Genomic DNA, 14,051 nt, shown 5'->3' on the forward strand with positions numbered 1-14,051 from the left:
TTGAACTACCATGGCAACGGTTCAGGAATTTGTGGAGGATTCCTTGGTTGGATAAGATTTTTGACTACAAAGGAAGGGTACAATTCTGCATATGTCATAGGAATAGGGTCAAAATAGACCTTTTTCCTCTCAAAGTTCTGATGATGATTCTTGTTGTTATAGTTGCTACACTGTTGTGGCTGTTGTTGATGTTGTTGAACATGAACTAATTGATTTGTTGAATTATAGGTAAAGATTGGAATTACTAATGATACTTGATGTTGATGTTACGGGACTGGGAATTCTTCCTCACATGAGGCCTCCTCTGCCTCCCTACTGATACTGCATTAGTTTTTCCTTCCTTCTTTTTGGAGAAGTTACCACCATATTTCTTGCTCGCCGATGCTTCATCTTTGGATAATCCCCCCTCTCGGACTCCTTCTTCCAATCTCATCGCCATGTTCACCGTCTCGGTGAAATCATTAGGGGAACTTGCAATCATACGTTCATAGTAAAATGAACTTAGCGTCTTTAAAAATATCTTGGTCATTTCCTTCTCCTCTAGAGGTGGACTAATCTGAGCAGCCAATTCCCTCCACCTTTGGGCGTACTCCTTGAATGTCTCTTTGTCCTTCTGAGACATTGATCTCAATTGATCTCAATCCGGAGCCATATCAACATTGTACTTGTATTGCTTGACAAAGGCCTCGCCCAAGTCATTAAGAGTATGGACACTAGAACTGGACAAGTCCATATACCATCTAAGTGCAGCTCCTGTCAGACTGTCCTAGAAGTAGTCAATGAGCAGCTGATCATTGTCGGTCTGAGTAGACATCTTTCTAGCATACATGACAAGATGACTCAGAGGACAAGTATCCCCTTTATATTTTTTGAAGTCTGGGACCTTGAACTTCACCGGGATTTTGACATTAGACACCAAACACAGCTCAACAACACTCTTACCGAATAAATCCTTTCCTCTTAGGATCTTTAATTCTTGCACAACTCAAGAAATTGATCCTTCATCTCGTCCATCTTTTCATAAACATCTGGACCTTCTTACGGCTCGGAGTGATAAATGGTATCCTCAACACGAGGTAGAGTATGCACAATGGGAGGCGCAGACTGGCTAACAACCACAGAATAGATATCAGCATAGAAGCAAATGTTGGAGCGTACCCTTAAGGCACAAAGTTTGGTGGCATTCCCCACGGGAACCCAGCAGGCTTGGCAGGTGCAGACTGGCTAACAACCACAGGCACAGATGCTGAAGCAACCTCTAAAATAACAGTCCTTTGAGGAGGAGGAGTTGGAGGAGGCGGAGATGGTTGGTTCTGAGTAGCAATCACATACTCCATCAAGACAGTGAGTCTGGAAATCTCATCCTTAAGCTCCATGTTCTCTTGTTCAAGATGCTCCATTCTTCTCAGACGATTAGCTCGGGTGTTATAGTGATGAGTCAGCTTGGCTGATACACAAAAGAAGAACTATAAGACATCTGGCTGAAGAAACATGTTATGCAAATGATGTATGAGATGTAATTTTTTTATTGTTTTTAATTTCAAGGAACTTATGAAGTCTCACTTGCAAATATTTTCAATTAGTAATAATAATAATCAACAATAATAACAATTCAATTAACCATAAAATCTATTTTTATTCATCCTAAGGATCCCCAACAACTGCATCGGATGATTTGGCCAAGGGAATGTACTTCTTTCGGATGCGTCAAATCTTTGTCTCAAAAGACGTATGTATCTGAGCTTTCTCAAGGACAAGCCGATCAACAATCTTATTCCAAGCACCGGAAGGCTGGGGCATACTAGAGGAAAATGAATTCTATGGCTCTCTCTGTCTCTTCACTTCACGCTCCTCAAGGACCTCAATGAGTGCATCTTTGTCTTTCGACTCAAGTTGTAACTCCTCGTGCTTTCGGTTCAAAGAATGGAACCGCTCTTCCCACAAGTCTTTATTTTGCTTCATCTTGGCAAGTGCATCTTCCAACACCTCTACATATTGGTTAGGGAGAGTTGATGGCTCAACCATAACCAGAGACATGGGTCTCTCACAAGCGTACGACATCTTGAGCTCCAAAGCTTTCTTCTTCACCCAAATAGTGTAAGCTTCCAAAGTTACACAGTTGCATGGATCCAAGCTCGAATCTTCCTTTCCTATGCACATTGTGCCAAGCATGCACCATTCTACTCTTCAAAAGTTGGGGATCTTTACCCTCCTGATAGAATAGACCCTCTAACAAAACGTTATTAGGCTTATCTCTCAAGGGGAACCCAAGCTGACGAAGAGCCAATGTTGGGTTTTAGTTGATTCCTCCTTGCGTACCAATAAGAGGCATGTTAGAGAACTCACCACAAATTTCAGTAATATCCAATCTACCCAATGCAGAATCATACCAAACAATATCATCATTAGTGAGAGACATAAGTCTCTAGGACCATCATAGACATTGTCGATTCTCCAAGAAATCAGGCGTCTGTGGCAAGTGTGAAATAAACCACTTGTACAGAAGAGGAATGCAACACACAATGGTTCCACCACCCTTAGAATTCCTCAAATGCAAAGAGAAATACATGTCACCCAACAAAGTCGGAATAGGATTCCCAATCAAGAAGATTCTAATGGTGTTAACATCAATAAAAATGTCAATGTTAGGGAACAAAGCTAAACCATAGATGTGCAATACAAAGATGGCTTTAGAAGTGACCAGGCTACTGGCTTGAGAAAAAATAGTAGCTTTACCAATGAGAAAATCAGAAGTCAATCCTAGAATCCCTCCTTTCTTCACCATGTTGGCATCAATCTCAAATTTCTTCAGATGAAGAGCTTCAGCTATGACATGAAATATCGGGATCTCCTCTAATCCACTAAAAGGTACCTTGTTAGATACGGGTATACCCAAGAGATAAACATACTCCTCTAACATGGGTACAAGCTGATAATCAGGAAAAGTGAAGCACCGATAAAGAGGCTCGTAGAACTGCACCAAGACACTCAGAAGTCCTTCAACCACATTAGTAGATAATATGGACAAGAGCTTCCTATTACGTTGCTTGAAGTCCAAGGGATCTAATACAAAGGATGAGAACTTCCTTAACTCTTCAAATCAGGACATCTGAAATTGTACTTCTTAGTTTTCCTTTGTCCATAATCCATGGTTTGAAAATATTTGCAAACGAGACCTTAGTTCCCTTGAAAATTTTATTTTTTGTGATGAATGTTATGATGTGCATGTATGCATGAATGCAACAATCACACATAAGTTAAACACAAATAAAGGTCAAGAGATGGATCAAGTCATCATCAAGATCAATCAACCATTTTGGTGGATTATGATTTTTCAACTTATCAACACCCAAGTTCCATTGATATTGATGAGACTGATCGGATCAACCGAGAATCAAAGGGTTTGTTGTGAGTCACGAGCATGGAGTCAGGTTAAGAACCATCCCAAAGGAGTGTACTAAGGATAAAACCTGTAGATCATGTTCTAAAAAAGTTCCCAGAGTTGTGATCTCATCTATCGATACTATAGGTTAAGATGACTAACTCATTAACCCATAGTATTCTCAAGAGAAACTCGTCTGAGTGTAGTATCGCGTACCAACTGTTATCAAGTCTACACTTGAACAGTCTCCGCACTACGTCCTAGATAGGCCAAGTTGGGTTAAATGTTCTGCGGCCCTCAGCTTCTCGGACCCCCAAATTAGAGAAATTAATGCCTATCCACGACTTACTCGTGTGATATCAGTAACTCCAAAGAGGTCTCCGCTGAGTGGGGGATCTCATGTCAACTCTTTCAGGACTACTCCTTCAAATCCAACATGAATGTACCATCTTCTTAGACTGCACTCAAGTTCAGGTTAGAACTTATCTCACTACACAGAGATCACCAAGCATAACAGACAAAGTATCACACAACAATATATACAAACAAACATCAAATATACAAATATACACAAAAAAAGTAGACTAAACCCACTGAGAACTACTCCCCAGCAGAGTCACCACTTAATTTCGGTAGCGGTAAATTCATGACCATCAAGCTATGGATAAACTTGACGTCAATAAAACTAGAGTAGCCACCGCGCTTTTATTGTTTCCAAAGGAAAATAGCAAAAGTATGAACAAACCCCAAAGATAAGAAGTTTTCAAATCAAAACTAATAAAATTTCAGAGATTACAGGTAAGGGGGTTGGTTACACGGAGGGAAGGTGTTAGCACCCAAAGTGTCCTAGGTAATCCTAGGGAGCCCCTTTTTTGTGTGCAAGTGTTTTGGTCAGAATGATGTTTGATAAAAATATAGAGTGGGGGGTGAGAAAAGAATTCATTAATTATATTTCTGTGTTTGACAATACCTTCGGTCTTATGCTTACCTACCAACATAAAAATGATGGATCAAAACCCCGTAGTTCGTGGTAAAAATTTCAAAGAAGTTGGTGAATTGATTTTTATCAAAAGTTTAATAGAAAAGGCACAAAAGGCCAAAGATTTGAATGGGGTTGTTAGTTCCTTTTGTATTTTTAAAATTAAAGTCAATATGATTAATTTCATTCACAAGTTTGATTTAAGAAAAAGTTTAAAAATTCAATGGCATAAGGCCAAAGTTTCTAATCATTAAAACATGTCTAAGTTGAAAAAACACAATCAAAAAAGGTTTTGAAAAGAGGGAGAAATTTTGAAATTAAAGAAATGGGAGGAGATGAAGGGACTATCCTAGACAAAAATTAAAAGTTAAGAGTTGAAAAGATCTGACCAATGGGATGTAATCCACAAGATAAGAATGTAAGATAAAAACCCATTTTCCTTTCGACTTTTGAGCAAGCAACAAGCATAAGCAATATCCAAGTAAACCATATGAAGACCAAGGCATCAAATAAAGCTAGCCATAATATCCAAGCAAGCACTCCAAAAGTTAGCAGTCTTCAATATCTTCCAATGTATCAAATGAATATATTTCTTGTGGTAAACTCAAAAATAATCAATAAACATAAATAATAATAACAGTATAACAATTAAGCATAGAGACAAGGTGATAGATGAACCAGAAGCACCTAAGGTTTGCATCAGATGAAAGGCACAATCAAGGATAACTCAGTCTCAAATAGTGGCATTGGCCAAGTCCTTAAAGCATAGGGAAGTTGCTTACTCTAAATCCAAAAGTTTAGATCAAGCCCAACATTCCACCAAGATATTTTTTAGGGTTTTTGTTGTTATTAGGTATTTTAAGGTCCTAAAATCAAAAAACAAAATAAAATCACATGTACACAATATATACAATCACAAGATATAGCTCAAGTGAGCAAAGTGAAAAGGACTTAAACATAAACAAGTTGCATGAAGTGTAAATGGCAATAAATGATAAAGGTACTGAAATTTAAATAGTATTAAGTAAATGACTTGAAAGTAAAGCAACATTAAGTAAAGAGTTAGTCAAAGGTTAGTAAAGAGTTTTGATTGTTTAAGTCATTTTTTGGAGAACACTCAACCATTCATTCACAAGTATGAATATATGAACTAAGACATCATCCATGAGAAGGGCTCCAACTTCGATAAATCAATAAGTATGCCACTAGTTCTCATGAATGTAAAAAAGGTCAAATCTTCACACATTGCCCTGGAGAATGGGAGACTTACAATCTCACTTACAAGAATGTTATGCCTTTTGGGAAAGATTTAGCTCTATGTTAAGCAATCGTAATTGGACTTATGTAGAAATCACAACTATCTGAGGTCGGGCAATAAAGATATTGGTGTTAATACATGTTAGAGACTTGGTACAAAGAACCAAACTCCTAAAACGTTGCACACACTAAAAATAAAGATGGGATAGACCTTTCTCAATCCAACTCATGTTGATTCATCTGACACAAGGTCATTGATGAATCAACTAACCTTTGAACATTAGAGAAGTCATTGGTCAATGATGGATTGGGCAAGAATAGGGATGAAGATGAAGAGGGAAGGGGAAATAGAAACCCAAATTGATCACAGGAGGAAATTCATCTGTTCAATACTATCCATTCATTTTGGGGGATGAAATGTACATTTCATCAAACCCCTAAATCCAATAGTATTGGTCAAATAAAATTCAAATCAACCATGACCAACGCCAAACAGAAAGTCAGACACCACAAGATCAATTAAATGGCTCAACAAATTTTTTAAACAATTAATCAATTTTAAAATAAATTAAAATGCATTTTTAAATGGACAAAACCTCAAATCCCTTCAAATCACCAAATAAATGGCCAAGTGATTTATCCTAGGTCAAACAAGGCCAAAGGACCTTAGATAATTTTTTTAGAATTTTTGGAAAGTTAGAAGTATTTTAAAATATTTAAAAACAAGTCAAAAATCAATTAATTCACAAAAAATATCAAAATTAATCCAAAAAAAAAAATTAATTCAAAATATGGAAGGGGGAAATATTTAAAGATTTTTGGTGAAAGTCCCATATTTTTTGGATCAAAAATGAATTTATTATCAATTAATCAAAATAAGAGGATTAAAAGAAAAATCAGAAATTAAAATGAAATTAGAAAGAAAAAAAAGGGTCATCAGATCTCCCTCATTAATTGAGGTGGCAGATGCGATGGCCACGCGCATCAAGAACGTGGAAAAACTAAGTCAATGAGTGGAAGATGGGGTAATCACAAAGGATGGCTCAGATTAAAACGTTCAAACACAATCAGATGGTTGGAAGGATGCCAACACACCACCGGAGCCCTAGCTCCGGTCTTCTTCTCCAGTGGACCTCATCGGACTGGTCCACCACCAACCTCCATAAAAATGAAAAGTGAATACACTAATTTGAAGGAAAAATCCTCAGGAGTCCAAATCTAACCTCAATTTCTTCCAATTCCACGTATATTGAAAGATACATGGATTTGAAATTTGAGGAGTATGATCTGAGTTGCTTCGATTTGACCTCAAAGTAACTCAATCTTATTGCCTACATTGGTATGACTTCAGTCAACTAAAAATCAAGTGAAATGATGGAGAATTGAGAGAGAATCAAAGAGAGAAAGTTTCACAAAATTCACCTTCTGTTTGTAGTGATGAAGCTCGATCTGGATCTTAATTTGCTTGGGCTTGCTTCCACTGGCTTGCAGGAGATGATTGGGATGCTCAAATGGTTTGGACTCTTGGAGTTTCAACCTCAAAACATAAGTGAAATTGAAACTCGATTTCTAATGAAATATTCAAGATTATCCTATCAATGGAGGGTGGGAAGGTTGCAGGAGCAAAGCTTGGGCAAGGTGTCCTTGATTCTGAGCAGGATGAGTTCTATTTATAGGGTTGGCAATTGATTTCCACACACTTCTATAATTTGTCCAAAAATAGCAATTCTCATGTGCATGCTTGCATGGGTGTATGATAGGCCCATGAAATGATTGGAAAAGGTCCCAAATAGTGCATGAGTGATGTTGAAAGCTTAACATGAGGCCATGCAAATGTATTTGAAATTTGGTAATGAAAATCATCCAAATGGGACCATGCAATGCAACCATGCGCAAGTCCTTCAAAAATTCTCTAAATTCCATGATCTTGGACTCCTTGGAAAAATAACATGAAGGGGAAAAACTTTGTTGTTGAACACTTTTCTATTTGGAGCTTGGATCATGATGGGTTTTGAGGTGGAAGTTGGAGAAATCAAACATAGTTGAAAAATTTCTAAGTATAAAGTCAAATGATCACTTTTTCTACCTTGAATAATGTTTGCTATGAGCTTCAAATAAAAATAGTTTATTCACCAAAGTTGTATATCTTTCATTCCTATTCAATTTGGTCACAAATTTGACATTATTTGAATCTTACATGAGGGGGTTATGGATTTTAGAAGTTGAGGAAAATTGCTTGTTCAATGATGATGGCCCAAAATGACCTATAATGTTTCCTCTTGGCACATGCCCTTGCAAGTAGATTTTGACATTTCTCAAAGAATAAAAGCTGGAGAAGATGTCTTGGAATTTATCATGAAACTTGGATGGTCTTCATGTCATAAAAATTGAGCAAGTTATGGTTCTTGGAATTTGACCTTCCATCTAGGGCACAAACATAATGACCTATAATCTTTCACCATAAAAAATGACTTTCCAAGCAAACTTAGATCTTTATGACAACATGAAAGTTGTTTGTAATTGATCAGTGCATTTTGATACACGTTCTTCCATGTTTGTACTTAAGCATTTCTTCGGTTTGCTTTGATTATTTTTATGTTTTAATGTGTTTTCATAATTTATTTTATTTTTGCACTTATTTTTCGTATTTAATTTTCAGCATTAGCAGCTTTCGTGAGAAAAATCATATCTTGAGCTAGGAGTATCGGATTGAGACGTGCTACCAGTCGATGGAAAGCTAAGAAAAAGATCTACAACTTTTTTTCAGAAGTTGAGAGCTGAATCAGACTGTAGCAGGACCAGAAATTTCGTTGAAGCTGCTGCATTATTTTTTTATTTTGTTTGGGTTAGTTGTATTGGGCCTGGATCGTACATTTGACCCGGTTTAGTTGTGAAATGGGTTTGGGTGTTTTTACCTAGGTTAGGCAGCCAAAAACAGGGTTACATTTTTCTGTTCATGGATGCTTTTTTGAGATCTAGCAAGATGACTATGGAGAACTAATCCCTTTTGAATCAACCTGCTGTAATTCAAAATCCGCTTTGAGGTTTTTATTAATTCCAATTTGTTTCCTTTGAATTCTTCTTATAATTCCAATTATTTGCTTAATCTAATTGTTGCTATAGGATAGAATCCTTAAATTCGATTGATGAATGATGATCCCGAATCAATTTTGTGTTAACATAGCTTTTATTTTATCACGAACGATCAAGTTGCGTCTGCTTAATTCGCAATAGTTTTTAATCCGTTTGCTTAATTCGGAATTTGGGAATATTACTCGCATAATTTCCTTTACGCTTGTTAATGGTAATTGTAATCGAATAGGAGCAGACCTGTTAGGGATTTGGAATTTTATAAGAATCAATGATAAGTCGGAAGATGATGCAGTAGGTTGATTCGTGTCAGCTTATTTTATAATCACTTTTAAAAATCACTTTTTCGAATCTAAACCAACCAACCCCCTCCCCCCTTTTTGTTCTATCGGTAGATTAATTAAACAAGAATCCTTGAGTACGATATTTGAGTCAATTTGTCGTTAAACTACATTTTTGAAAAACTACTCGTTTTGATCCGCGTGCGATAGCGGATCAAATTGGCGCCGTTGCCGGGGATTCTTGTAGATTTTAACCATTATTATAGTTTAACTACTTTTAGAGTCATAGGTTTAGTGTCTAAGCGTATAGGTCCTAGTTTCCTCGCAGTTTCGTACAACTCGCGTTTTAGAGTCCAAATCATAAAATAGGTTTAGTGTCTAAGCGTATAGGTCCTAGTTTTCTATTTTTAAGCAATTATTTACTATTTTCACCGTCTCGAAAAAAATCGAAAAAAATCTCAAAATTATATTTTTAAGTCATTAGATTAATTCCGGTGTCACCTTATTTTTTTGAATTATTTTTGATTGATTTCTTTCTTTGTGTTTATTTTTTTTTACTTTTAGGACATTGTTGGAATTTTCACTATTGTTGTTGTTGCTGCATTGCTGTTCCGTTAGTCCTGGCTACTAGGTCTCGCTGTTCTGAAATTGTTGCTTTTGATCCTGAAATAGAGAGAACTTTGCACACACAACGTAGAACAGTCCAGGCTACCAATATTTCACCACCCACAATTGAGTCTGATTCTGAGTTTGACTATTTGCATAACTTGTTTGCTTCGGATTCTGAACTTGATTTTGCAATGGCTGATAATAGAACCTTAAGGCAGTTAGTTGCTCCTGATGTGAATTACAATGGTTTGTGTATTGAATATGATGTTGTTGTTGTTCCTTTTGAATTAAAATCGGGTTTAATACACTTGTTGCCAAAGTTTAGTGGTCTTGCAGGTGAAGATCCACACAAGCATTTGAAAGAATTCCAGGTGGTGTGTTCTACACCATTGAAGCCTGAAGGGATCACCGAAGATCACATCAAACTTTGAGCTTTTCCTTTTTCATTGCAGGGTGCGGCAAAGGATTGGATTTATTATCTCGAGCCAAACTCAATTGCAAGTTGGACAGCCCTGAAAAAAGTGTTCTTGGAAAGATATTTTTCTGCCTCCAGAGCTGCCTCAATAAGAAAGGAGATTTGTGGTATTAGACAAGGCAATGAGTCGTTGACCGAGTATTGGGAGAGATTCAAGCACTTGGTATCTAGCTGCCCTCAACACCAGATCATTGAGCAACTCCTCATCCAATACTTTTATGAGGGGTTGTTACCGATGGACAGGAACATTCTTGATACTGCTAGTGGTGGAGCATTAGTCGATAAAACTTCAGCTGCTGCCAAAGCCCTTATTGAAAATATGTCTCTTAATTCTCAACAGTTCACCACTAGAGACAATTTTGTGCAAAGCAAAGGCGTGAGTCAAATTCAAGTTTCTTCCAATAAAGCTTTAGAGACCAGAATTGACGAACTCACTGCCTTAGTCAAACAGCTGGCAGTAGCAAAACCTCAAACAGCAACTTTGTGTGGCATTTGTACTTCTCCTGAGCACCCGATTGATACTTGTCCTATTCTGAGAGACGAGTCCATTACTGAGCTGCCACAAGCTTATGCAGCCAACCTTTACAATCAAAACAGGTACAACAACACTCCTGACCTGTCCACCAACAAATACCATCCCAATTGGAGGAACCATCCCAACCTTCGATATGGAAACCCGCAAACCAGCCAACAACAGAACTCACCTCAAGTGGCTGCCCCTGCACCTTCCGGACCATCCTTGGAGGATCTTGTTAAGCAAATGGCCGTGAACAACCTCCAGTTCCAACAAAGGACCGATGCTAGCATTCAGACCTTGAACACACAGATGGGACAGCTTGCTACTCAAATAAATAACATGCAAGCTCAAGGTTCGAACCAACTTCCAGCCCAGACAGTTGTCAATCTGAATGGTCCTAATGCTAATGTGAGCGCAATTTCTTTGAGATCCGGAAAAGTTACAGAACCAGCCCCTGAAAAAAATAAAAAAATCATTGAGGTAACTTCTGAACTTTCTCCTTTTGAACCTCACCTAGCTGAACTTTCTTCTCCTTCTTCTGTTGTGGTCGAAACTGAAAAAATTAAAGAAAAGGAGTATGTGCCACCAGTCCCCTTTCCACATAGAGTTCTGAAAAATAAAAGAATTGAGGAGGGAGACAAATAAAGAGAGATATTGGATGTTTTCCGAAAGGTTGCGGTAAACATTCCGCTACTTGATGTTATTAAGCAGGTTCCAAAGTATGCAAAATTTCTAAAAGACTTGTGCACAAGTAAGAAAAGGTTGAAGGGCAATGAGAGAGTAAATTTGGGACGAAACACTTTAGCCCTTATCCAACCTAAACATTCACCTGAAAAAGCTACTGTTTCATCCCTCAATCAGGCCATACCCCAAAACTGCAAGGATCCAGGAACTTTTTACATTCCATGTACCATTGGAGATAGTAAATTCGACAATTGCATGCTTGATTTGGGAGCAGGCATTAATGTTATGCCTACTTCTGTTTATAATAACCTTGATCTCGGTCTTTTACAGCATACAAGTTTAATCATTCAACTAGCGAACAGAAGTAATGCTCGCCCCATTGGAGTAGTGGAAGATGTGCTTGTTCAAGTTAATGACTTGATTTTTCCTGCAGATTTCTACATTTTGGACATGAATGGAGAAACAAATTCAAGCAGATCGCCCATCATTTTAGGCAGACCGTTCATGAAAACAGCGAAAACAAAAATTGATGTCGACGATGGAACCATGTCCATGAAATTTGGTGACATTGTCGCAAAATTTAACATTTTCGATGCCATGAAACATCCCTTGGAGGAGAATTCTATTTTTCATATTGAATTGATCTCTGAGTTGGTTGATGACACCTTTTCTGAATTATTTTCACTTGATTTTCCATCTCTATCTGAGTTTGATGATGTTTATTCATGTGATGATTGTACTAACACTAACCTTTGTGTTGTTTGTGCTGAGATTGATGCTGCCTTGCAGGGTGATAGTATAAACGAAGTTGTTTATTTGGATGAAGCTCTTGACATTCCGGCTGCCCCAAACATACCATGCATTGAACAACCACATTCTTTAGAGCCTAAACCACTTCCCGAGGATTCATATTATTCATCAAAGCTTCAACTTAATCAGAAATATAAGAAGGGAATTGGATGGACCTTGGCTGGCACTCGTGATATTAGCTCATCCATATGTATGCATAGGATCTCACTTAAAGATGAAACAAAAGTAGTGAGGCAACCCCATAATCCTTTAATTCTTGATGTTGTAAAAAAGGAGATCACTTTCACGTGTCCATTCAACACTTTTACTTATCGAAGATACTTCTTTGATCCTGGAATACAAGACAAATGCATTAATCAAAATTTCAAGGTCAATGGACACTCCCCAAAGCTACTCCATGAGAACCCGACTTTGGAAGAAGAGACTGTAGAAGAGATCTCTTTGGGAAAGGCTGCTTATGCAATCACTTATCCGCCTTGACTCCTCGGGTGTGTTCTTTCCTTTCTCTCACTCTTATTTTATATTTATGCTCTTTCATTGAGGACAATGTATGTTTTAAGTGTGGGGGAGGGAATCATTTATTTGTTTGTTTTCTTTGTTATATTTTTCTCTGTTTTTGGTTCAAATTTAAAATTAAAAAAATGCATCTTCTTGAAAGTTTTAAGCTATAGACTGACTAATTTGAGATTAGTCAGCACCATAAATTGTTTTCTTTATTATGTTTTAGCCTTACATTCTCATCCTCTGACAGCTCTTGAGTAGTTCATTTCAGCAGTCAGCACCATCTCACACACACTCTACGCAGGGAAGCCGATGAATATAAGTGAGTGTTCCGGAAGAAAAAAAAAGAGAAAAAAATAAAGGAATGCACCTTCTAAGTTTGGTGACCCTCACCCAGTCACTTAACCCAACGGTTGTGGAACCTTCAAAAAAGTTGGAAATAAGACTCTTTTGTAGTTGGTTCAGCGGGTTCTGGTGTTGAACTTGGTAGGGCGGATTACGGTCCGATCCCCCGCAACTACAATTGAGTAAGCAAAGGGTGATGCCACTTAAGTACCAAACCCCGTGCCGAAAAGGATCAGAGTCACTAACCGGTCGCCTTGCTATGAGTGTGTGGAGATAACGGGCTTAATATGATTGCGCCTGAATGAAAAAGAGCCAAAGAAGGATGAGTAAGTTAGGCTTTAATATAATAATATGATTCGAGTTGATTTGTGTATTCAGGAGGTTTATGTCTGCATAACTATGGATTAGTATTCTTACAATATCCTTAGTGTGCAAGATTATTACCTATTGAAGCAAACTTAACCGAAGATGACTTGTAGCCTAGAATGAGTAATCGTTGATGTGTATGTGTTTTGTTTTGTTTTTTATTTTGCTCGGAGTGCAAAAGTTCAAGTGTGTGGGAATTTGATCAGTGCATTTTGATGCACGTTCTTCCATGTTTGTACTTAAGCATTTCTTCGATTTGCTTTGATTATTTTTATGTTTTAATGTGTTTTCATAATTTATTTTATTTTTGCACTTATTTAATTTTCGTATTTAATTTTCAGCATTAGCAGCTTTCGCGAGAAAAATTATATCTTGAGCTAGGAGTATCGGATTGAGACGTGCTACCAGTCGATGGAAAGCTAAGAAAACGATCTACAACTTTTGTTCAGAAGTCGAGAGCTGAATCAGACTGTAGCAGGGCCAGAAAATTCGTTGAAGCTGCTGCATTATTTTTTTATTTTGTTTGGGTTAGTTGTATTGGGCCTGGATCGTACATTTGACCCGGTTGAGTTGTGAAACGGGTTTGGGTGTTTTTACCTAGGTTAGGCAGCCAAAAACAGGGTTACATTTTTCTGTTCATGGACGATTTTTTGAGAGCTAGCAAGATGACTATGGAGAACTAATCCCTTTTGAATCAACCTGCTGTAATTCAGAATCCGCTTTGAGGTTTTTATTAATTCCAATTTGTTTCCTTT

The 14,051-nt window shown here is 37.5% G+C and overlaps 1 protein-coding gene across 1 annotated transcript; it reads left to right on the forward strand.

The window, feature by feature from the left end:
* Positions 1 to 5,342: 5,342 nt before the first annotated feature.
* On the forward strand, positions 5,343 to 11,642 carry LOC127101824 (uncharacterized). Its single transcript, XM_051039265.1, has 7 exons — positions 5,343 to 5,361; positions 9,554 to 9,844; positions 9,935 to 9,969; positions 10,051 to 10,670; positions 10,761 to 11,070; positions 11,302 to 11,512; positions 11,605 to 11,642. Exons 1-7 carry the CDS (start codon positions 5,343 to 5,345, stop codon positions 11,640 to 11,642), a joined length of 1,524 nt encoding a protein of 507 aa, XP_050895222.1.
* Positions 11,643 to 14,051: the final 2,409 nt, after the last annotated feature.

This window comes from Lathyrus oleraceus, chromosome 7 (genome assembly GCF_024323335.1).
Source record: "Lathyrus oleraceus cultivar Zhongwan6 chromosome 7, CAAS_Psat_ZW6_1.0, whole genome shotgun sequence".
In the NCBI taxonomy this organism is placed as follows: domain Eukaryota; kingdom Viridiplantae; phylum Streptophyta; class Magnoliopsida; order Fabales; family Fabaceae; genus Lathyrus; species Lathyrus oleraceus.